General features: G+C 48.1%; 1 protein-coding gene across 1 annotated transcript in view; it reads left to right on the top strand.

Moving 5' to 3' along the window:
• Positions 1 to 23653, top strand: part of KMT2D (lysine methyltransferase 2D) — a 244352-nt gene that overhangs the window by 175159 nt on the left and 45540 nt on the right. Inside the window, exons 37-38 of the mRNA XM_077297477.1 lie at positions 3005 to 3237; positions 3854 to 9673. Coding sequence (XP_077153592.1) covers positions 3005 to 3237; positions 3854 to 9673 — 6053 coding nt within the window. The remainder of the gene's footprint in view (positions 1 to 3004; positions 3238 to 3853; positions 9674 to 23653) is intronic.

The following is a 23653-nucleotide window of genomic DNA, read 5'->3' as shown; positions in this document are numbered from 1 at the left end:
CTCGATCTCTCCGGCTTGCAATGAGAGTCCTTGGCAAGATGGCAGCAGCAATAGAAGCTGTCCCATTTGCCCAGTTTCACCTCAGACCTCTCCAACTAGCCATTCTCAAGTCCTGGGACAGGAACCCCTTTTCTCTCGACAGGGAGTTCCAGCTAACGTCGTCAACCAGGAAGTCCCTGCACTGGTGGCTCAAGCCAACCTCGCTAGCAAAGGGGAAATCCCTTCTCACAGGTCAATGGAAGGTTCTGACCACCGACGCGAGCCTGACGGGTTGGGGTGCGGTGCACCTACACCACAGGGCACAGGGCAAGTGGTCCCCAGTGGAAGCGACCATGCCCATCAACATCCTGGAAATTTGTGCCATCCTTCTGGCATTGAGGGCCTTCCATCACTTACTGGCAGCCTCTCGCATCAGAATACAGTCAGACAATGCCACGGTTGTGGCATATGTGAATCACCAAGGGGGGACCCGCAGTACCCAGGCGATGCGAGAAGTGTCACACATCCTCCGCTGGGCGGAGGACACAGGGTCGGTTCTTTCGGCGGTCCACATTCCGGGTGTGGACAACTGGGAAGCAGACTTCCTCAGCCGACAATGAATAGACTCGGGAGAGTGGTCTCTCCATCCCGACATTTTTCAACAGATCTGTCTCCGCTGGGGGACCCCGGATGTGGACCTAATGGCATCCCACTTCAATGCCAAGGTCTCCAACTTCATGGCCAGAACACACGATCCGCGGTCGCTCGGAGCAGACGCTCTGGTTCAGGACTGGACCCAGTTCCAGCTTCTGTACATTTTTTCCACCTCTCCCCCTGATATCCAGAGTGGTGAGGAAGATCAAACAATAGGGAGTTCCAACCATCCTAATTGCACCGGACTGGCCCAGACGCACATGGTACGCCGACATCATACAACTCACAGCAGACGCCCCCTGTCGTCTCCCCGACCGCCACGATCTTCTATCACAAGGCCCGTTCTACCACCAGAACTCAGGGGCTCTCAATTTGACGGCGTGGCCCTTGAGACCTGGGTTCTAACCCAGGCAGGGCTCTCGACGGACGTCATTGGAACCATGATCAGATCACGGAAACCAGCGTCTGCCAAGATTTATTACCGTACCTGGAAAGCTTTCTTTACCTGGTGCGAATCTCGTGGCCAGATCCCACTCCCTTATTCCCTACCCAAAGTACTTGGTTTTCTCCAATCGGGTCTGGAGGCCAGGCTGTCATTGGGCTCGCTTAAGAGCCAGGTGTCAGCCCTCTCTGTGCTTTTTCAAAGGCGCATTGCTACCAAGCCGCAAGTAAGGACTTTCCTTCAGGGGGTTTCCCGATTGGTTCCCCCCTACAGACGACCACTAGAAACGTGGGACCTCAACCTGGTCCTGACAGCATTGCAGGAACCACCCTTCGAACCCCTTAAGGAGATCCCGCTCCGCCTTCTTTCCCAGAAGGTGGTTTTCCTGGTGGCAATCACCTCGCTACGCAGGGTGTCTGAACTGACAGCACTCTCCTGCAGACGGCCCTTCCTGGCTTTTCACCAGGACAAGGTAGTTCTTCGTACGGTCCCATCCTTCCTTCCGAAGGTTGTGTCAGACTTCCACCTCAATGAGGAAATTTCACTACCATCCCTTTGTCCGGTTCCGGTTCATAGAGTGGAGAAGGCTCTGCATACGCTTGACCTTGTCAGGGCATTGCGTATATACGTGTCTAGGACTGTGTCCTTCCGGAGGTCTGATTCTCTTTTCCTCCTTCCGGAAGGCGGCCACAAGGGTCTGCCAGCTTTCAAAGCTACCCTTGCCAGGTGGATCAAATCCACCACACAAGAGGCCTACCGCCTTAAGAATTCTCCTCTTCCAGCCGGTATTACGGCACACTCTACACGGGCGGTAGGGGCCTCCTGGGCCATTCGGCACCAGGCTTCGGCACAACAAGTGTGTAAGGCGGCCACTTGGACTAGCTTACACACGTTTACTAAACACTACAGGGTTCATACCCAGTCCTCAGCGGACGCGAGCCTGGGTAGATGTGTCCTGCAGGCGGCGGTGCCCTAAGTATAGGGTCCTGTCTGCACAATATTCGTCCATTGCTTCCCACCCAGGGACTGCTTTAGGACGTCCCATGGTCCTGTGTCCCCCAATGAGGCGACAGAGTAAAGGAGATTTTTGTGTACTCACCGTAAAATCTCTTTCTCTTAGCCTCTAATTGGGGGACACAGCTCCCACCCTGTTGCCCTTCCGGGCTGTTGTAACTGTTGAGTTCTCATTGTTTGCTTGAGCTCGTACATAGTTGCCTTCTTACAGGCATAACTATGTTATTCATGTTACATAGTTGCCTTCTTACAGGCATAATTATGTTATTCATGTTACGTTCCTCCTACTGCTTTTGCACAAAACTGGAGAAGGCTGATGCCGTCCAGGGGTGTATACTGCACAGGAGGAGCCACAGTTAATCTTTTTCAGATTATGCATAGTGTCGCCTCCTAGTGGACAGCAGCATAACACCCATGGTCCTGTGTCCCCCAATTAGAGGCTAAGAGAAAGAGATTTTACGGTGAGTACACAAAAATCTCCTTTTTTGTTTGTTTTATTTTCATGTATTTCGTCTCACTCCCCCATAACCTATTTGAGGCATGTCAACATTTCAACTTTTTTTTTTTTTTTCCTTGCTACTGGATCGTCTCCTGCCTGCATAACAGAGCTGACTGTGCCCCCTAGGACATATCAGCTCCTGCTACCTCCCTACACCCAGCAGCGATTGAGAAAGCAGAGACTAATAAATCATCTCATGCTTTCTCTATGGGAAGCTTAACTATGTCTTCCACCAACTCCGCCGCTCCCACTATGCGGTGATGTTTTAGAACATCACCGCAGATAAGAATGCTTACCGCCCAGACGTTAAATGGTTTATGGAGATCCATACGGGGTTTTAGGATTTTTCTGCATTGTTAGTTGTCTAGGGTGTATGACTTTTAGGACTACTTACACTGTTTATTGCAATCTCGCAGATGAAGCGGACCATCGTCAATATGAAGAGTGGCTTTTCCACACTCAACAGCTATTACAAATGCAGCTGAAAGTGTTGGAAGAGCAAATCGGGGTGCATCGAAAGTCCCGCAAAGCTCTGTGTGCGAAACAAAGAACAGCCAAGAAAGCTGGGCGAGAGTTCCCAGAGGCAGATGCGGAGAAGTTAAAACTGGTCACTGAACAGCAAAGCAAGATCCAGAAGCAGCTGGACCAGGTGTGGACTAAACTGATTAAATACCAAAACTCACCTGATACTTTACTGAAAAGTTTTAAGAGGTTGTCCACTACTTTAACATTCATGACCTATCCTTGGGATAAGTCATCAATGTCTGATCGGTCGGGGTCTGACACTCTGCACCCCCACCGATCAATTGTTAGGAATCGTCTGGCTGGAAATACTCACTTGTGGAGCTGCTCCATCTTCGGAAAGTGGCTGCAGCTTGGTACTACACACCAGCCTCCTATATAAATAAATAGGAGACGGATGAGTAGTATCCTGCAGCGGCCACTATCAGAAGGCTGAGCAGCTGCACAAGTGAGTATTTCCGGCCAGTACCCATAACAGCTAATCGGCAGGGGGTGCCGGGTGTTGGGCCATGACTAATTAGACATTGATGACCTATCCCGAGGATAGGTCATCAATTCTAAAGTAGTGGACAACCTTTTTAAACAGTTGTAGCTTCCTGTTATGTAATCGCGGCATGCTTAAAATATTAGTTGTGTGAGTGAATGAGCCCACTGCATAATTGTACTGTATTACCTTCTCACCTTTTGTAGAGAAATCGTTGTTACTTCTTTCTCTAAGTTAATTTCACCTTTTTAATTTTCAGGTTCGTAAGCAGCAGAAGGAGCATACTAACCTAATGACTGAGTATAGAAACAAGCAGCAGCAACAACAACAAAACTGCGGTGTCCTTCCTGTTAGTCCCAACCAAAACTCAAGAGTGTTAACCAAAGCTCCAGGTTCAATTGTTGGTGGGCACGGTATACAGCCACCTTCATCTTTGCAACATAACCAGCTTGTCACACAAGCTGCAAATCTACGTGGTCTGCAGCCAGGTTTAGCCATGCAAACGCAGCATGGTGCTACTTATGTCAAGTCAATACCCCAGCAGCATCAAGCTCAGGGAAATAATACAGTAATTCCTGGAACCTCAGGTGGTTTTTATTCAACACCTCAGTCTCTGCAGGGCCTTACTGCTGAGCAGCGGATGATTCAGCAGCAAAGGCTGCAGTTGGCACAGAAGCAGCAGCAACAACACCAGAATTTCCCACTTTCTTCTCAGAGCAACTTATCTCAAGCAATGTTGGCCAAGCATGGTTTGATTGGAAACTCGCATGGATTAGTGGTACAACAGTCTCCCACCGAAGTTCCTCAGACTGTCATGGGTCACCCTCAGTCATCTGCATTACAACATCACACGGCCCAACAAAGACATATTTTAATTGGACAGCAGCAGAGAGTTTTGGGCCCGTCACCAATGGCACAACAAAATGTTGTGGGGCCTCACCTTGTTTTGTCCCAACCTCAGCAAAACCTGATTGGCATGACACATATCCAACAGCAGCCAGTGTTAAGTCAAGGAGGAGGCACATTAGGGCAACAAAACTTAACTGGGCAAGCTCAGTCTGTAACTTTAAACTTACCTGGTCATCCTCAAAATATTCACACTCCCCAAAACATGAATGCAAAGGATGCCAACGTGAGTGACGGCTCACTGCTTCATGACAGCACTGAAACTCAAGGACAGCAACTTGTTGTTCAACAGGCAAACAGTAGCCCTGGAACACAAGAAACTAGTGATCAGTCAAGTCGAGAACCGCAAAGTCATAATTCTGTTGGCCCAATGAATCAAGAAACGGATATGCAACCATCTTTAACAGCAGAGGATGGCCAGAAATTAAATCAGTCTTCTGATCAAGAACATGCTCTCTATGACTCACGCAGTCCATTGCAACAATCCTTAAGACAGCAGCATGGCATTTTGTCTCCCCAGCAACCAAATGTTCAAGGTCTTGGGACACAGCTGAGGCCAGATCACGTGCAAAACTCCATTCAAAATCCTCAAGAAAACCCACACATTTCTGCTACAGTATCTCAGCAACCAAATTTGGTTCAGGTACAGAGAATTGTAGGCCAAAGTCCAGTACAGACGCAGGGAAATGAACAGGCCAAAGATAATATGGGGCAGCACCTACCCAATACGTTGAGTCAACAAAGACCAACGCTAAGTGGGCAACAGACTCCATACGCTTCTAATCTGATGACATTACAAAATACCCAGCTCATGGCTCATATACGAGCTCAGATTCAGGGAATTATTGCAAAGAATCCACAATTGCGTCATTTAACTCCACAACAGCAGCAGCAATTACAGGCAATTCTTATTCAGAGACACCAACAAGCCCAGAACCAAGCTCTTAGACAGACTACAAGTCAGGATGCACTACAATCTGCACATTCCAATTCTACAATTCCAAATGGAAGCTCTGGAAGTCAGACGCCCTTAGTGGGTGCTTTCCAAGCACGCCAGGTAGGAACTGAGCAAGCGCAGTCAAATTTCGGTGAAGAAAAGTCTTCTGTTAATACACAAAAAGTTACTCCAGAAACTACTAGTGACATGCCTCAAGCTGCTGAACTTGAGCAGTTAAAATCTTCAGTGGCAAGGTTTAATTCTAGTCAACATCAGGAGAATTCTTCAGGCCAGCAATCTCAGACTACTGCAGGCCTAAGACTTATGTCGCATCAGCCTCCCCCTCAGTATAGATTGCCTCAGCAAGTGCCATCATCTCACCAAAATGCCCCGCAGTTTCAAATGCAGCAGCAGCAGCAAACCCAACATCAGCTGCAGCAGCCTCAGCAAAATCAGCAGCTACAGGTGCAGCAAACTCCACAAGGTCAGCCGGTCCAAGTGCAACAGGTGCAGCCACAGCAGATTCCACAAGTACAGCAAGTTCAACATCAACTGCAACAGCCCCTTCAAAGTCAACAGCAGCTACAGCAAATGCAACAGTCTAAGCAACAAGTACATCAGTTGTCACAGCCTCAACCAGTACAGCATCAAATACAGCAGGTACCACAGCAGCTCCAGCAAGTGCGGCAGCAACAGTTGCATGCAACTCAGCAACTACATCAAACCCAAATGACGCAAGTGCAACAACATCAGTTACAAACACAGCCATTGCAACAGCAGCAGGTCCAGGTTCTACAGCAAACTCCACAACAGTTAAACTTGGCTCAACAGCAGCAATTGACTCAGCAGTTGCAGCACATGCAGCAACAACTTCAGCAGTTACAGCAAACTCGGCAGCAACTTCAGCAGTTACAGCAGTCTCCTCAGCAGCAGCAGCAATTGCAACAGGTACAGCAGCAACTGCAGCAAACCCAACAGCAACTGCAACAGTTACAGCAACAGCTACAGCAAATTCAACAGTTGCAACAAATACAAGTGCCACAAACTCAGCAGCAGCAACAACAGCAAATAAGTCAGTTGGCACAGCAGCAGCTCCAACAATTGCAGCAAGCTCAACACAAACAGCAGCTCCAACAATTACAGCAAACACAGCAGTCCCAACTCCAACAGTTACAGCAATCCCAACTGCAACAGCAGCAGCAGACTCGACAGCAACAGCTCCAGCAATTGCAGCAGACTCAGCAGCAGCAGTTCCAACAGTTGCAGCAGACCCAACAGCAGCTCCAACAGTTGCAGCAGACTCAACAGCAGCAGCAACTCCAGCAGGAGCAGCAGGCTCAACAACAGCAGCTCCAACAGTTGCAGCAAACTCAGCTCCAGCAGTTGCAGCAGACTCAGCAGCAGATCCAGCAGCTGCAGCAGACTCAGCAACAGCTTCAGCAATTGCAGCAAAGTCAGCAGTTACAACAGACTCCACAGCAACTCCAACATTTACAGAAGTTACAACAAACGCCTCAGCAGTTGCAGCAAACCCAACAGCAGCTTCAGTTGCAACAGAATCAGCATCAAGCACAGCAGCATCTTCAACTGCAGCAGACACAGCAACTCCAGAATCAACAGCTTCAGAAGTTACAGCAGTCTCAACAGCAGTTTCCACAAATACAACAGACTCCGCAATTGCAACAGACTCAGCAACAGCATCAACAGTTGCAGAATGCCCAACAGCAGCAGGTGCAACTTCAACAGCAAGTAAATCAACTGCCACAAACACAACAGCTGCAACTTTTACAACAAGCAAAGCAACAGCAACAGCTCCAACTGCTTCAAGTACAGCAACAGCTGCAGCACTTGCAACAAAAACAGCAGCTGCAGACAGTTAAGCAAACCCAGCCGACACTAGAGACCCAACAAATACAGCAACAGATGCAGCAAATACAGCAACAGTTACAGCAAACACAACAGCAGCAGCAACAGTTACAACAGCTACAGCAAACACAACAGCAGCAGCTACAGCAAACACAACAGCAGCAGCTACAGCAAACACAACAGCAGCAGCTACAGCAAACACAACAGCAGCAGCTACAGCAAACACAACAGCAGCAGCTACAGCAAACACAACAGCAGCAGCTACAGCAAATGCAGCAGCAGCTACAGCAGACACAACAGCAGCAGCAGCTACAGCAAACACAACAGCAGCAGCTACAGCAAACACAACAGCAGCAGCTACAGCAAACACAACAACATCAACAGCTGCAGCAAACACAACAGCATCAACAGCTGCAGCAAACACAACAGCATCAACAGCTGCAGCAAACACAACAGGAAACACAGCAGCTACAGCAAACGCAGCAACAGTTACAGCAAACGCAACAGTTGCAGCAGCAACAGTTACAGCAAACTCAACAGCAGCAACAACAGTTACAGCAAACTCAACAGCATCAGCAGATGCAGCAGTTATTACAAACTCAACACCAGATTTTGCAGCAAACACAACAGACTGTTAAACAATCACAGGGGCCACACACGCAGCAGGCTGTGTCTCAAGTACAGCAGCATTTACAGATTGGTCAAGCAAGAGTTCAACCATCGCCAAAAGTGGAAAATTTAAATCAACAAAATGAAATACACCAGAGTGAGCCCACATTGCTTAGTCATACTCAAATGCCTCAAACACCAGAACAGGAGAAGCAGGAGTCTCCACAGCCTGAAAATCCAGAGACAAGCCAACACATTGATCAAGCACAGGATTCAAGAGACTCTGAAATGGCAAGCCAACAAAAGGAGCATAGTCTGATGCAACACACACCGACTGAGCAGCAGCAGACACAGCAGGTACAACAGTCATTATCCTCATTTCCAGTGATGCCACAGCAGGGGCCCGCTCAGCAACATCTGCAGCAAATTCATTCGTCGCAGATAAATTTGTCTCATTTGCAGCAGAGTTCCCAATCCGCGCAGCAAGGACATCAGCCACAAGCCTTGCCAAATCAAACATCTCAAGCCTTACAGCAATGCCATCAAGTGCAAGCAACAAACTTGCAACAGCAGGTGCAGCCTCAAAACAAAAATAAAGCGCAGATGCAACTACAGCTGCAAAATATGCAAGTAGCACAGCAAATCCTAGGCCAACAAATGCCCACACAAAATCCACAACTGATTCCGCAGGTGGCGCATCAGCATAACCAAATACAGCAAATACAATTTAAACAAATACATCAGAAACAAGCTGGACAGATACAGCTTCACCAAACCCATCTGCAGACTGTAACACAGCAGTCTTGCGAAACAAAAACTCAGTTGCAACAAAATTTACAACAGCAGTCACCTCAGGTTCAGCCACAGCAGTTAAAGCCGAGTCCAGTGCAGCATCATAAGCAGCTTCAGCCTCATCAGATTCAGCAAGTGCAGCACATTCTGCAATTAAAACAACAAATGCTCAATCAACCACCCCAGAAACAGCTCCAATTACAGCAGCAGCTTCAGATGCGTATACAGCAGTTACGCCAGCAGCAAGCACAGATGCAACTAGAGTCTTTACAGGAACCAAAGAAAGAGCCTCCTGAAACCTCGGCTGCATGTTCTGCGCCAGCCCCAGAAACGGAAGGTCAGAACAGATCCCCCAATGAGCAAGGAAATGCTACAGAATCTTGTGCAGATCAAGTAGCGGTTCAATCTGCCCATCACAGTTTGGTACAAAAATCGGCAGAAAAGTCTGATTTACCTGCAACTACTACAGTTGAGTTTGCACAGGGTGATAAAATAGCTGAAGTTAATACTTCCTCTGATGTTACAGCTGGAGAGCCAATATCCCCCGTAAAGGAGTCAAAAGAGATTGAAGATGTTGATAGCAAGTCTTGCCCCAATGAAATGGCAGAACCTTCCTCCAAAGAGGAAGTCATGGAAATAGACCAGACTGTTCAAGAAAGCAAAACTGGTCCTGTTGACCCTTTTGATAGTCCTCAAGGGCTTCAGATAACCAAACCTCCTGAAAAGTCTGTGGAAGAGAGTCTAACTAGCAGTAAGAACATTAAAAGTGAGGCAGATGGTGAACCACAAAATATTGCAACCAAAGGAGAAGCTAGTCATCTCCTTCTGCAAAAACTGCTGCGTGCAAAGACTGTCCAGCTAGCATCACAGCGCTCTTCAGACGGCATCCATGCCGACATAAATGGCCATATTGACAATAAGTTGACTGTTCTGGAGCAGAAACTACAAACTGCCCCATGTGTTAAGGAGGTATGTTTCTCTTTATTTTTAACAATATTTTAATGTACGTCTCAAACTCGCATTTAGTTAAGCATTTCTTACACAGATGTGGTGCAAACCACTTCAGGATGGTTACACGTCATCTTTGCTTTCCCTTTGTATAACTGTTGTGGTTTTTAGTCCATTTTAGAAGTAAAGCTCAGATATAAAATCTCCAGTTCTTGATGTTCTCGTTAAAGGGAACCTGACAGCAGGTCGGCGCCGTTGTGATGAATAAAATGATACCTTGGTTGATTAAGAAACAGCCACAAGACAGATTTAATCTTTTATTTTTAGTTTTGTGTTAATGGTCCTAAGGCGGAGTTCATGTATGTGGTGCTCTGATTATATATCCATAATGCAGACTGCTGACAGGTCACTGATCCGCCCCCTAAATTGCATAATGAATACCATCACATTCTGAATAAAAAATAAATAAAACGCTTCTGCAGACAGGTGCCGGTCCTGACACCTACGCTGCAGTATACTTGCATGGTTACTGTGCACTTAATAACTTTTTTCAGATTTATTTGAGCGAGGTAAAAAAAAGTCATTTTGAAAATGGCGCCCACCGCGCCTGCGCAGTAGCAGCTATCGGTTTGTATAGAGATCCGATAGCTGCTGTTGAGCAGGCGCTGGAGGCATCATCTTGGAGAAAAAAATCTCTACCAAGATGGCGCCGTCTGCGCAGTAGCAGCTCTAGAGATCGGTCACAGCTGCTGTTGCACATGCACGGCCGCGCCATCTTGGTGGAGGAGATTTTTAAATTTTTTTTATTCTTCAACAATATGGTGCCGCCTGCGCAACAGCAGCTATCGGATCTCTATACAAACCGAAAGCTGCTACTGCGCAGGCGCGGCGGGCACCATTTTCAAAATGACTTTTTTTTTTTCTTTTTAACTCGCACAAGTAAATCAGCAAAAGGGAATAAGTGCAAAGTACACATGCGATTAAGCTTTTTTTTTTTTTTTTATATTCAGTATGTGATGATATTCATTATGTAAACTAGGGTGCGGGTCAGTGAGGGATCAGTGACCTGTCAGCAGTCTGCATTATGAATATGTAATCAAAGCACCACATACATGAACCACGCCTTAGGACACGAGCATCTCATTAACACAAAACTAAAAATAAAGATTAAGAAACAGCCACAAGACGGATTTCATCAACCAAGCGATCGTTTTATTCAGTATAAAGGCGCCAACCTGACACTGTGTGTAGGTTAATGTGCACAATCCTGCTGACGGGTTTTCTTTAACCCCTTTACCCCCAAGGCTGGTTTGCACGTTAATGACCGGGCCAATTTTTACAATTCTGACCACTGTTCCCTTTATGAGGTTATAACTCTGGAATGCTTCAACGGATCCCGGTGATTCTGACATTGTTTTCGTGACATATTGTACTTCATGATGGTGATAAAATTTCTTTGGTATTACCTGCGTTTATTTGTGAAAAAAAACGGAAATTTGGCGAAAATTTTGAAAATTTCCCAACTTTAAATTTTTATGCAATAAAATCACAGAGATATGTCACACAAAATACTTAATAAGTAACATTTCCCACATGTCTACTTTACGTCAGCACAATTTTGGAACCAAAATTTTTTTTTGTTAGGGAGTTATAAGGGTTAAAAGTTGACCAGCAATTTCTCATTTTTACAACACCATTTTTTTTTTAGGGACCACATCTCATTTGAAGTCATTTTGAGGGGTCTACATGATGGAAAATACCCAAGTGTGACACCATTCTAAACACTGCACCCCTCAAGGTGCTCAAAACCACATTCAAGAAGTTTATTAACCCTTCAGGTGTTTCACAGGAATTTTTGGAATGTTTAAATAAAAATGAACATTTAACTTTTTTTCACAAAAAATTTACTTCAGCTCCAATTTGTTTTATTTTACCAAGGGTAACAGGAGAAAATGGACCCCAAAAGTTGTTGTACAGTTTGTCCTGAGTACGCAGATACCCCATATGTGGGGGTAAACCACTGTTTGGGCGCATGGCAGAGCTCGGAAGCGAAGGAGCGCCATTTGACTTTTCAATGCAAAATTGACTGGAATTGAGATGGGACGCCATGTTGCGTTTGGAGAGCCCCTGATGTGCCTAAACATTGAAACCCCCCACAAGTGACACCATTTTGGAAACTAGACCCCCTAAGGAACTTATCTAGATGTGTGGTGAGCACTTTGACCCACCAAGTGCTTCACAGAAGTTTATAATGCAGAGCCGTAAAAATAAAAAATCTATTTTTTCACAAAAATGATCTTTTCGCCCCCAATTTTTTATTTTCCCAAGGGTAAGAGAAGAAATTGGACCCCAAAAGTTGTCCAATTTGTCCTGAGTACGCTGATACCCCATATGTGGGGGGGAACCACCGTTTGAGCGCATGGCAGAGCTCGGAAGGGAAGGAGCGTCATTTGGAATGCAGACTTAGATGGATTGGTCTGCAGGCGTCACATTGCGTTTGCAGAGCCCCTAATGTACCTAAACAGTAGAAACCCCCAAGTGACCCCATATTGGAAACTAGACCCCCCAAGGAACTTATCTAGATGTGTTGTGAGAACTTTGAACCCCCAAGTATTTCACTACAGTTTATAACGCAGAGCCGTGAAAATAAAACTTTTTTTTTCCACAAAAATTATTTTTTAGCCCCCAGTTTTGCATTTTCCCAAGGGTAACAGGAGAAATTGGACCCGAAAAGTTGTTGTCCAATGTGTCCCGAGTACGCTGATACCCCATATGTTGGGGTAAACCCCTGTTTGGGCACACGGGAGAGCTCGGAAGGGAAGGAGCACTGTTTTACTTTTTCAACGCAGAATTGGCTGGAATTGAGATCGGACGCCATGTTGCGTTTGGAGAGCCCCTGATGTGCCTAAACAGTGAAACCCCCCAATTATAACTGAAACCCTAATCCAAACACATCCCTAACCCTAATCCCAAGGGTAACCCTAACCACACCCCTACGCTGACACACCCCTAACTCTAATCCCAACTGTAAATGTAATCCAAACCCTAACTTTAGCCCCAACCCTAACTGTAGCCTTAACCCTAACCCTAGCCCTAACCCTAATGGGAAAATGGAAATAAATACATTTTTTTTATTTTTTAATATTTCGCTAACTGAAGGGGGGTTTGATTTACTTTCATAGCGGGTTTTTTTTAGCGGATTTTTATGATTGGCAGCCGTCACACACTGAAAGACGCTTTTTATTGCAAAAAATATTTTTTGCGTTACCACATTTTGAGAGCTATAATTTTTCCATATTTTGGTCCACAGTCATGTGAGCACTTGTTTTTTGCGGAACGAGTTGGCGTTTTTATTTGTAACATTTTCGGGCACGTGACATTTTTTGATCTCTTTTTATTCCGATTTTTGTGAGGCAGAATGACTAAAAACCAGCTATTCATGAATTTCTTTTGGGGGAGGCGTTTATACCATTCCGCGTTTGGTAAAATGGATAAAGCAGTTTTATTCTTCGGGTCAGTACCTCATTTATATAATTTTTTTATGTTTTGGTGCTTTTATACTATAAAAACTATTTTATAGAAAAAATAATTCTTTTTGCATCGCTTTATTCTGAGGACTATAACTTTATTTTTTCTTTATTGACGCTGTAGGGCGGCTCATTTTTTGCGGGACAAGATGATGTTTTCAGCGGTGCCATGGTTATTTATATCCGTCTTTTTGATCGCGTGTTATTCCACTTTTTTGTTATTCCACTTTTTATTTGGCGGTATGATAATAAAGCGTTGTTTTTTGCCTCGCTTTTTTTTTTTTTACGGTGTTCACTGAAGGGGTTAACTAGTGGGACAGTTTTATAGGTCGGGTCGCTACGGACGCGGCGATACTAAAATATGTGTACTTTTATTTATTTTTCTCCTACGTATCATTGGGGGACACAGGACGAATGGGTGGTATGCTGCTGCCACCAGGAGGACACTAAGTTAAACACACACAAAAGATTAACTCCTCCCCTGCAGTATACACCCACAGGCTGGACAATCCAGAGCCAGTTCTTACTTAGTGTCTCAGGAGGCACTTGGGTCCTCAGGACCCCACCAATTTTTGTTTTTAACGGAAGGGAGCGACAGGCAAATTTTCAGCTCTGATCTCTCCCGCACCAACAACGGGCAAGTACATGGAGCGTTCCTCCTGTATCCTTTCCCGCGACGATGGATGCCAGCCCTGGCTCACTTTCCAGTGTGGCGACGGTTCCCTAGCGTTCCGATCTCCCTCCCTCCCTGTCAGGCGACCACGGGGACTAATCATCCACCTAAGTTTCCTGGAGCCAGGGCACAGCCGGACAGATTACCATGGCGTCCGTGCAGCCGCCCACTGCACCACCACTGAACATAGCGGATGTTGCACGGCGGCAGAAGCTCTCCACCCTCTCCCTACTAAGGTGAAGGTGGATGGAGCATCGGCCCCATCGCACAAGGTAAGTGCGGGGGCCGACCAGCTGACAGGGGACCGCCCGTTCAGGGATCCACTTTCTAATGCGGCGCTGCAGCCGCGGAGCACGGGCAATTCGGCGCTCTGTTAGGGCGGTGGCACTGTTTACCGTCCCTGGTCCGGATTCCACCACGGACATTCTGTGGCACATAGCAGGGAATATGGCAGCGTTCCGACGCGCATAGCAGGGAATCCACCGCCCGCCCATGACACGCCCCCCTCCCTCTCTCTCTCCCTCTCTGGGCGCTTCTCGTTCCCGAGAAGCGCCCTTCTCACATCTCGGCGGCCATCTTGGACCAGGAAGTGCGCTGGCGGCTCTGCAGCACCACAGCGCACAGGACTTCAGGATCTCTCTGCCAAGCACCGCGGAACTTGGTGAGACGCACTCATTAGGATTGTCTCTTCCCCTGCCAGTACGCTCACTTTATGGCAAAGATGTCACAGTCTAGGCAAAAACGGACTGGAAAGACCCACTCTGTTATTTTTGCTGTGTGCACCTCCTGCAAGGTATCTCTGCCCCGAGGTCACTCTACCCCGCTGTGCTCCGCCTGCGAAATGTCTGCGGCACAGGATACTCCGGCCTCTGACCCGGAATGTAGTGAGCCTAGTACCCCCGCATGGGCATCCTCCCTCGCTCGATCTGTGGCATCCTTGGAAAGGACGATACAGTCCCTCCGTGACCCGTCCCTTACCCAGGGCGCTTCCACGGATGATGTAACGCGGCCTAAAAACCCCTCTCGGCCTAGAGGTCGTTCCGTTTCCAGAAGCCCTCTCTCATCTAGAAAGAAGTCCAGGGTAATATCTCCGGTCCGTGATCAGCCCTCCGGCTCAGAGAGCGAAGTCTCTCGTCACTCATCCCCAGCTCATAGCAGGGAATCCTTTCTGGACGACGCTTCCAGCGTGTCCTGTTCCCCAGAGTATCGTCACGACCAAGAGACCCTAGATTCTCTCATAGACTCGGTAAGTCAGACGCTACAGTTAGAGGAGGAAACCCCGTCCAAGGCGGTTCATCCCGTGTCATTCGGGCGAACCACAAAGGCTCATAGATTTTTTCCTACGCATCCTCAATTTAAGGACATTGTCGATCTCCACAGGGTCCGTCCGGATAAACGCTTCTCAGGTCAGAAGGCTATGCAATTGAAGTATCCGTTTGCTCAGGACCTTGCTAAGGAGTGGTCTCACTCACCCTCCGTGGACCCGCCAGTGTCGCGGCTAGCCACCAAGGCGGTTCTATCCTCCTCCGAGGGCGCGTCCATCAAGCATCCCACTGATAGACAAATTGACCAGATGGCTCGCTCGGCTTTTGAAGCTTCTTCGGCTTCTCTCTTCCCTTCTTTTGCCGTCACATGGGTTGCAAAAACCATGACCCATTGGGCCGAGTCTTTAGCCTCTACAGCTCTACACGCCGACTTACCCCCCGAGGTTTCACACCTGGCCACTCAGATTGCCAGAGCGGGGGACTTTGTAGTTTCCGCATCCTTAGACGCGGCCAATTGTGCCTCACAGGCAGCGGCCAATGCTGTCACGATCCGCAGATCCCTCTGGCTCAGGGACTGGAAAGCGGACTCAGGATCCAAAAAATCTCTCACGTCCCTTCCATACCAGGGCGAACGCCTTTTTGGGGACAAACTAGATAAAATTATCGCAGACTCCACAGGGGGAAAGAGCAAATTCCTTCCCCAGCAACGGACCTTTCGTCCCTTTCGCAACCAACAGGGCCGAGGCCGATATTTCCGTTTCGGCTCCAATTGGTCCAATTCTCCCTCCGCGCCACCCGGCGCCGGGAGAGGTCAGCGCAAGGACAGAACCTCCCAGCCATCTTACAAACCTTCTCCCTCTTGGAGAGGCAGACCCAGACAACAGGGGTCCAGGGGGCCCAGACCCAACAGGTCTCCACCTCAATGACTCTTGGCAGACGCCAAAGGACACCGACAGAGTTGGCGGCCGCCTACTCTTCTTTCGGGACGCGTGGCTCTCGGTAGTTCCCGACCGATGGGTCCGCGACCTAGTGTCCTTCGGTTACAAGATAGAGTTTGTCTCTCTTCCCCCATCTCGTTTCTTCCAGTCCCCTCCTCCCAGAGCAAGGGTCCGTCAGTATTTTCAGGCCATAAGATCGCTATGGGAAGACGGGGTCATCATCCCGGTACCTCAGAACGAGAGGTACCAAGGTTTCTATTCCAATCTTTTCATTGTACCAAAGAAGGACGGCTCAGTACGTCCAATATTGGACCTCAAGCTCCTCAACAAGTACGTCCGTGTACGTCAATTCCGTATGGAGTCCCTCCGCTCGGTAATTGCCTCTCTGGAAGAAGGCGAGTTCCTTGCATCTCTAGATGTTCAAGACGCTTACTTGCACATTCCCATCCTACCGTCTCATCAGCGCTTCCTCCGCTTCGCGGTCCAGGGGCACCATTTTCAGTTTGTCGCCCTACCTTTCGGGCTGGCCACTGCTCCTCGGGTGTTCACCAAGGTCATGGCAGCTGCCGTGGCCATTCTACATGCTCGGGGCATAGTGGTGTTGCCCTACTTGGACGACATCCTCATAAAAGGCCCCTCTTTCCGGTCCTGTTCAGAAGCGGTAGACGTCACTATAAATACCTTTTTGCGCCTGGGCTGGAAAATCAATTTCAAAAAATCTTCCCCAGTCCCGGCCCAAACCATATCCTACCTGGGAATGATCTTAGACTCCTCTCAGGGTCTAGTACTTTTGCCTCCGGAAAAGGTATCCACTCTTCAGAGAGAAGTCCGGAAGCTTACTCAACCTCGCTCTCACTCCCTACGCTTCTCCATGAGGGTACTCGGCAGGATGGTGGCGGCAATGGAGGCAGTGCCCTTTGCGGTTTTTCACCTCCGTCCCTTACAACATGCCATTCTGGCAGTATGGGACAGGAATCCCGCCTCGCTCGACCGCCGTCTCCTTCTCTCTCGCCCAATCAGACAGTCCCTCAGGTGGTGGACCAAGAGGTCCTCCCTGACTCGGGGGAAGTCTTTCCTTCCGGTGCACTGGCTGGTTGTCACAACGGACGCCAGTCTCTTCGGCTGGGGTGCAGTGTTCCAGCGTCACTCGACTCAGGGTCGCTGGTCTCCGCAGGAGTCCCAGCTGCCCATCAACATACTAGAGATTCGGGCAATCAGACTGGCTCTCCATCATTTTCAGCCGTTCCTCTCCGGCCGTGCGGTCAGAGTCCAGTCCGACAACGCCACTGCGGTAGCCTACATCAACCGCCAAGGGGGCACTCGCAGCAAGGCGGCCATGGTCGAGGTGACGCTAATTCTCCGCTGGGCCGAGACACATCATTCCATACTCTCAGCAGTCTTTATCCCAGGCGTGGAAAACTGGGAAGCGGACTTTCTCAGTCGCCACAGCCTCGATCCCGGAGAGTGGTCTCTCCATCCCGCAATCTTTCACCAGATATGCTCTCGATGGGGGACCCCGGACGTGGACCTAATGGCATCTCGCCTCAATTGCCAGGTTCCCGTCTTCATGGCCAGGTCTCACGACCCCTCAGCCTTCGGAGCCGACGCTCTCGTCCTCTCATGGCAGGGTTTCAGACTCCCATACATCTTTCCCCCAATTCCTCTTCTGACAAAGGTGATCAGGAAGATCAAGGCAGAACGGATCCCAGTACTTCTCATCGCTCCGGACTGGCCGCGCAGGACATGGTATGCCGAGATGGTTCAACTGGTCTCAGACGTACCTTGGAGGCTGCCGAGTCGCGCAGACCTCCTGTCTCAAGGGCCCATTTACCACCCGAACTCAGAGGCCCTGTGTTTAACGGTGTGGCCGTTGAGTCCTGGGTACTGAGGCAGAAGGGGTTGCCCCAGACGGTGATATCTACCATGCTCCGCGCACGCAAGCCTTCTTCTATGCGCATCTACCACCGCGCCTGGAAGGTATACTTCACCTGGTGCAGGAAGCGGGGACGTTTCCCTCTCCGTTTTTCTATCCCTCACATTTTGGAATTCCTCCAATCAGGCGTAGACTTGGGTCTTGCTCTCAGCTCTCTTAAGGGCCAAATTTCTGCTCTCTCGGTTCTTTTTCAGAGAAAGATTGCAAACAGATTGCAGGTCAGGACCTTCATCCAGGGTGTTTCTCATATGGCTCCGCCTTACAAGATGCCCTTGGAACCATGGGACCTGAACCTAGTTCTCCGTGCTCTTCAAGAGCCCCCCTTTGAGCCCTTGCAGGAAGTGTCTTTGCTGTTCTTGTCTTGGAAGATTGCCTTCCTCGTGGCTGTCACGTCTATTAGACGTGTCTCTGAGCTGGCAGCTCTGTCGTGCCGACCTCCTTTCCTTGTGTTCCACCAGGACAAGGTGGTTCTGCGGACATGTCCGACTTTTCTTCCGAAGGTCGTTTCCTCCTTCCATCTTAATGAGGAGATTGTCCTTCCCTCACTGTGCCCTGCTCCTTCCCACCGCACGGAAAGGGCGCTCCACACTCTGGACTTAGTGAGGGGTCTTAGACGTTACGTCTCCAGAACTGCGTCTCTCCGTAGGTCAGACGCCTTGTTCGTTCTTCCGCAGGGGCCACGGAAGGGACTACCTGCTTCCAAGGCCTCCATTGCCAAGTGGATTCGTTCCGCCATCCAAGAGTCCTACCGTGTCAAGGGTCACGCCGCACCTCCGGGGATCAAGGCTCATTCTACCCGGTCAGTCGGCGCGTCCTGGGCCATCCGGCACCAGGCATCGGCAGCGCAGGTCTGCAAGGCTGCTACATGGTCCAGCCTGCATACATTCACGAAGCACTATCATGTGCACTCTCAGGCCTCGGCAGACGCGTCCGTCGGTAGGCGAATCCTACAAGCGGCAGTGTCTCATCTGTAGCTCGTAGGCACGCACAGCATTTATAACTTCTTGTTGGCCCACCCAGGGACTGCTTTGGGACGTCCCATTCGTCCTGTGTCCCCCAATGATACGTAGGAGAAAAGGAGATTTTTGTGTACTCACCGTAAAATCTTTTTCTCCGAGTCATCATTGGGGGACACAGCACCCTCCCTGTTAGCCTAGTTGGCTCGACTGTTCTTTTCAGTCTGTGTTTTGACTATGACATGTTGTCTGTTTGTTAATTGGCTTACTCCTACTGCTTTGTTACCGAACTGGCTCTGGATTGTCCAGCCTGTGGGTGTATACTGCAGGGGAGGAGTTAATCTTTTGTGTGTGTTTAACTTAGTGTCCTCCTGGTGGCAGCAGCATAACACCCATTCGTCCTGTGTCCCCCAATGATGACTCGGAGAAAAAGATTTTACGGTGAGTACACAAAAATCTCCTTTTTTTTTTATTTAGATAATGAAATGTATTTATAGGAACAATATATATATTTTTTGCATTTTTTGGGGGAATTTTTTTTTTTACGCATGTGAATTTTTTTTTTTTTTTTACACTATAACATTGCCCCAGGGGGGGCATGATGTTATAGTGTAAGATCGCCGATCTGACACTTTGCTGTGAGATCGGCGATCTGATGTGCACAGCTCTTGGAGGCTTCCCGGCGCCTGCTCTGAGCAGGCGCAGTGAAGCCACCTCCCTGCAGGACCCGGATGCCGCGGCCATCTTGGATCCGGGCCTGCTGCAGGGAGGAGGAGGTAAGAGACCCTTGGAGCAACGTGATTACATCGCGTTGCTCCGGGGGTCTCCGGGAAGCCCGCAGGGAGCCCCCTCCCTGCGCGATGCTTCCCTATACCGCCAGAACACTGTGATCATGTTTGATCGCAGTGTGCCGGGAGTTAGTGCCGGGGTCGGTCCGTGACCGCTCTTCCACATAGTGCCGGATGTCAGCTGCGATACCTGACACTCGGCCGCGCTCCCCCCGTGAACGCAGCCGATCGCACTGGACGTACTATCCCGTCGGTGGTCATACGGGCCCACCCCACCTCGACGGGATAGTACGTCCGATGTCAGAAAGGGGTTAAGGGCTTACTTATAAAGCATACGGGGTCCACATAGCCAAAAATTTAGTTCTTAGAAGGAAAATATTATAAATCACATATAAGGAAAACCTTCGGCACAAAATGGAATAATGATTTTCAAATTTCTGTATTTATTAGACTGACCCATGAGAGAAAATACATGCCAATGTTTTGGCGCTTCTGGCCTTTATTAACCCCTTAATCCCATATGACGTACTATCCCGTCAAGGTGACCTGGGACTTAATTCCCAGTGATGGGACTATCGCAGCTGACATCCGGCACTATGTGCCGGGAGCGGTCACGACTGCCCCCGGCACACTGCGATCAAACATGATCGCAGTGTTCCGGCGGTATAGGGAAGCATCGCGCAGGGAGGGGGCTCCGTGCGTGCTTCCCTGAGACCCTCAGCGCAACGCGATGTGATCGCGTTGCTCCGAGCGTCTCTTACCTCCTCTCCCTGCAGGCCCCGGATCCAAAATGGCCGCTGGGCTGCATCCGGGTCCTGCAGGGAGGTGGCTTACCAAGCGCCTGCTCAGAGCAGGCGCTGGTAAGCCTGCAGCGCTGTAAGTCAGATCGGTGATCTGACAGAGTGCTGTGCAAACTGTCAGATCAGCGATCTGTGATGTCCTCCCCTGGGACAAAGTAAAAAAGTTTAAAAAAAATTTCCACATGTGTAAAAAAAAAATATATATATTATACCCATAAATACATTTCTTTATCTAAATAAAAAAAACAATAAAAGTACACATATTTAGTATCGCCGCGTCCGTAATGACCCGACCTATAAAACTGTCCCACTAGTTAACCCCTTCAGTGAACACCGCAAAAAAAGAGCCGCCAAACAACATCATCAGTGAAAAAATAAAAAAGCTATAGTCCTCAGAATATAGCGATGCCAAAATAATTATTTTTTCTATAAAATAGTTTTTATTGTATAAAAGCGCCAAAACATAAAAAATATTATATGAATGAGGTATCGCTGTAATCGCACTGACCCAAAGAATAAAACTGGTTTATCAATTTTACCGAACGTGTAACGGTATAAACCCCCCCCCAATAAAAAAAAAAAGAAATTCATGAATAGCTGGTTTTTGGTCATTCTGCCTCACAAAAATTGGAATAAAAAGCGATCAAAAAATGTCATGTGCCCGAAAATGTTACCAATAAAAACGACAACTCGTCCCGCAAAAAACAAGACCTCACATGACTCTGTGGACCAAAATATGGAAACATTATAGGTCTCAAAATGTGGAGATGCAAAAACTTTTTTGCTATAAAAAGCGTCTTTTAGTGTGTGACAGCTGCCAATCATAAAAATCCGCTATAAAAGTAAATCAAGTCCCCCTTCATCACCCCCTTAGTTAGAGAAAAATAATAAAATTAAAAAAATGTATTTATTTCCATTTTCCCGTTAGGGCTAGGGTTAGGGTTGGGGCTAAAGTTAGGGTTAGGGTTGGGGCTAAAGTTAGGGTTGGGGCTAAAGATAGGGTTAGGGTTTGGATTACATTTACGGTTGGGATTAGAGTTAGGGGTGTGTCAGGGTTAGGGGTGTGGTTACGGTTACTGTTGGGATTAGGGTTAGGGGCGTGTTTGGAATAGGGTTTCAGTTAGAATTGGGGAGTTTCCGCTGTTTAGGCACATCGGGCTCTCCAAACGCGACATGGCGTCCGATCTCAATTCCAGACAATTCTGCGTTGAAAAAGTAAAACAGGGCTCCTTCCCTTCCAAGCTCTCCCGTGAGCCCAAACAGGGGTTTACCCCAACATATGGGGTATCAGCGTACTCGGGACACATTGGACAACAACTTTTCGTGTCCAATTTCTCCTGTTACCCTTGGGAAAATGCAAAACTGAGGGCTAAAAATCATTTTTGTGGGGAAAAAAAAAGATTTTTTATTTTCACGGCTCTGCGTTGTAAACTGTAGTGAAACACTTGGGGGGTTCAAAGTTCTCACAACACATCTAGATAAGTTCCTTGGGGGGTGTAGTTTCCAATATGGGGTCACTTGGGGGTTTCTTCGGTTTAGGTACATTAGGGGCTCTGCAAACGCAATGTGACGCCTGCAGACCAATCCATCTAAGTCTGCATTCCAAATGGCGCTCCTTCCCTTCCGAGCTCTGCCATGCGCCCAAACGGTGGTTCCCCCCCGCATATTGGGTATCATCGTACTCAGGACAAATTGGACAACAACTTTTGGGGTTCAATTTACACTGTTTCCCTTGGAAAAATACAAAACTGGGGGCTAAAAAATAGTTTTTGTGGGGAAAAAAAAATAATTTTTATTTTCCCGGCTCTGCGTTATAAACTGTAGTGAAACACTTGGGGGTTCAAAGCTCTCACAACACATCTAGATAAGTTCCTTAGGGGGTCTACTTTCCAAAATGGTGTCACTTGTGGGGGGTTTCAATGTTTAGGCACATCAGGGGCTCTCCAAACGCAACATGGCGTCCCATCTCAATTCCAGTCAATTTTGCATTGAAAAGTCAAATGGCGCTCCTTCCCTTCCGAGCTCTGCCATGCGCCCAAACAGTCGTTTACCCCCACATATCAGGTATCAGCGTACTCAGTAGAAATTGCCCAACAACTTTTGGGGTCCTATTTTTTTTTTTTTTATTTCAAACACAAATGAAGTATAGCATACATATTTGTCCTTGTCATTAATGGGTATGCATGGGTACATTTACAAAGGATGGTAGGGACAGCACATACATATGCCAATTATTTCACAGAGGAAAAACACATGTGTATAATTATAAAACAGTCAAATATAAAGTTATAAACATACAACTCTTAAGCTACAACCAAACCAAGCCTCTGAAACTATTAAGCTGCCATTTAACGATAGCAGAACAGTATTTCCCCCCTCCACTGCGCAGTGCTTGCAGAACAAAAGTCAGATAAACCATGTCTTTGTCTATTAGTCATGTCACAAGGTGAGATGAGAGGTGTTCCATCTATCCCAGATTTTGTTGAACTTACCCGGGCAACCCCTGTTTTGATAAAGAGTGCGCTCATAGGGGACAACTGCATTCACCAACTCGATCCAGGACCTAACGGAGGGGGGTGAATTCCCCATCCATCGCAGAGCTAACAACTTCCGTGCCAAAAACAGAGTTTCACGTAGAAAGATCCCCGTATAATGGTCCCAAGCCTCCTCGTCCCATATTACAAACAGACAGACTAAAGGTTCCATAGGAACCGGGATTGATAGTACAGAAGCTAATAGTGACATCACCTCCCTCCAATAGTGAAGAACAATGGGACATTGCCATATCAGATGTACAAAGTCAGCGTCCGGTGAGTGGCAACGCAAACATTCCGACGTCGAGTATCGACCCATTCGAAAGAGTCTCAGTGGGGTCAAATATGACTGATGGAGTATATATAGCTGAGTCATCCTGTTATTGACCGACGGGGAGACTTTGAGGGGGGAGTCCAAAATATCCTCCCATTCCTCGTTCTGCATATCAGTGATAAGCCCCTCCCATTTGCCCCTCACCGAGTCCACAACAGAGTTTGCTCCCGTTGACAGCAGATATGTGTATAGGGACGAGATAAGGCCCTGAGGTCCCTGTGACTTAAGGATACCCATCAGGGGTAAAGATGAA

This window comes from Ranitomeya variabilis, chromosome 3, assembly GCF_051348905.1.
Source record: "Ranitomeya variabilis isolate aRanVar5 chromosome 3, aRanVar5.hap1, whole genome shotgun sequence".
Lineage (NCBI taxonomy): Eukaryota > Metazoa > Chordata > Amphibia > Anura > Dendrobatidae > Ranitomeya > Ranitomeya variabilis.
Note: the sequence above shows the minus strand (reverse complement) of the source record. Positions and strands in the feature narration are given on the sequence as shown.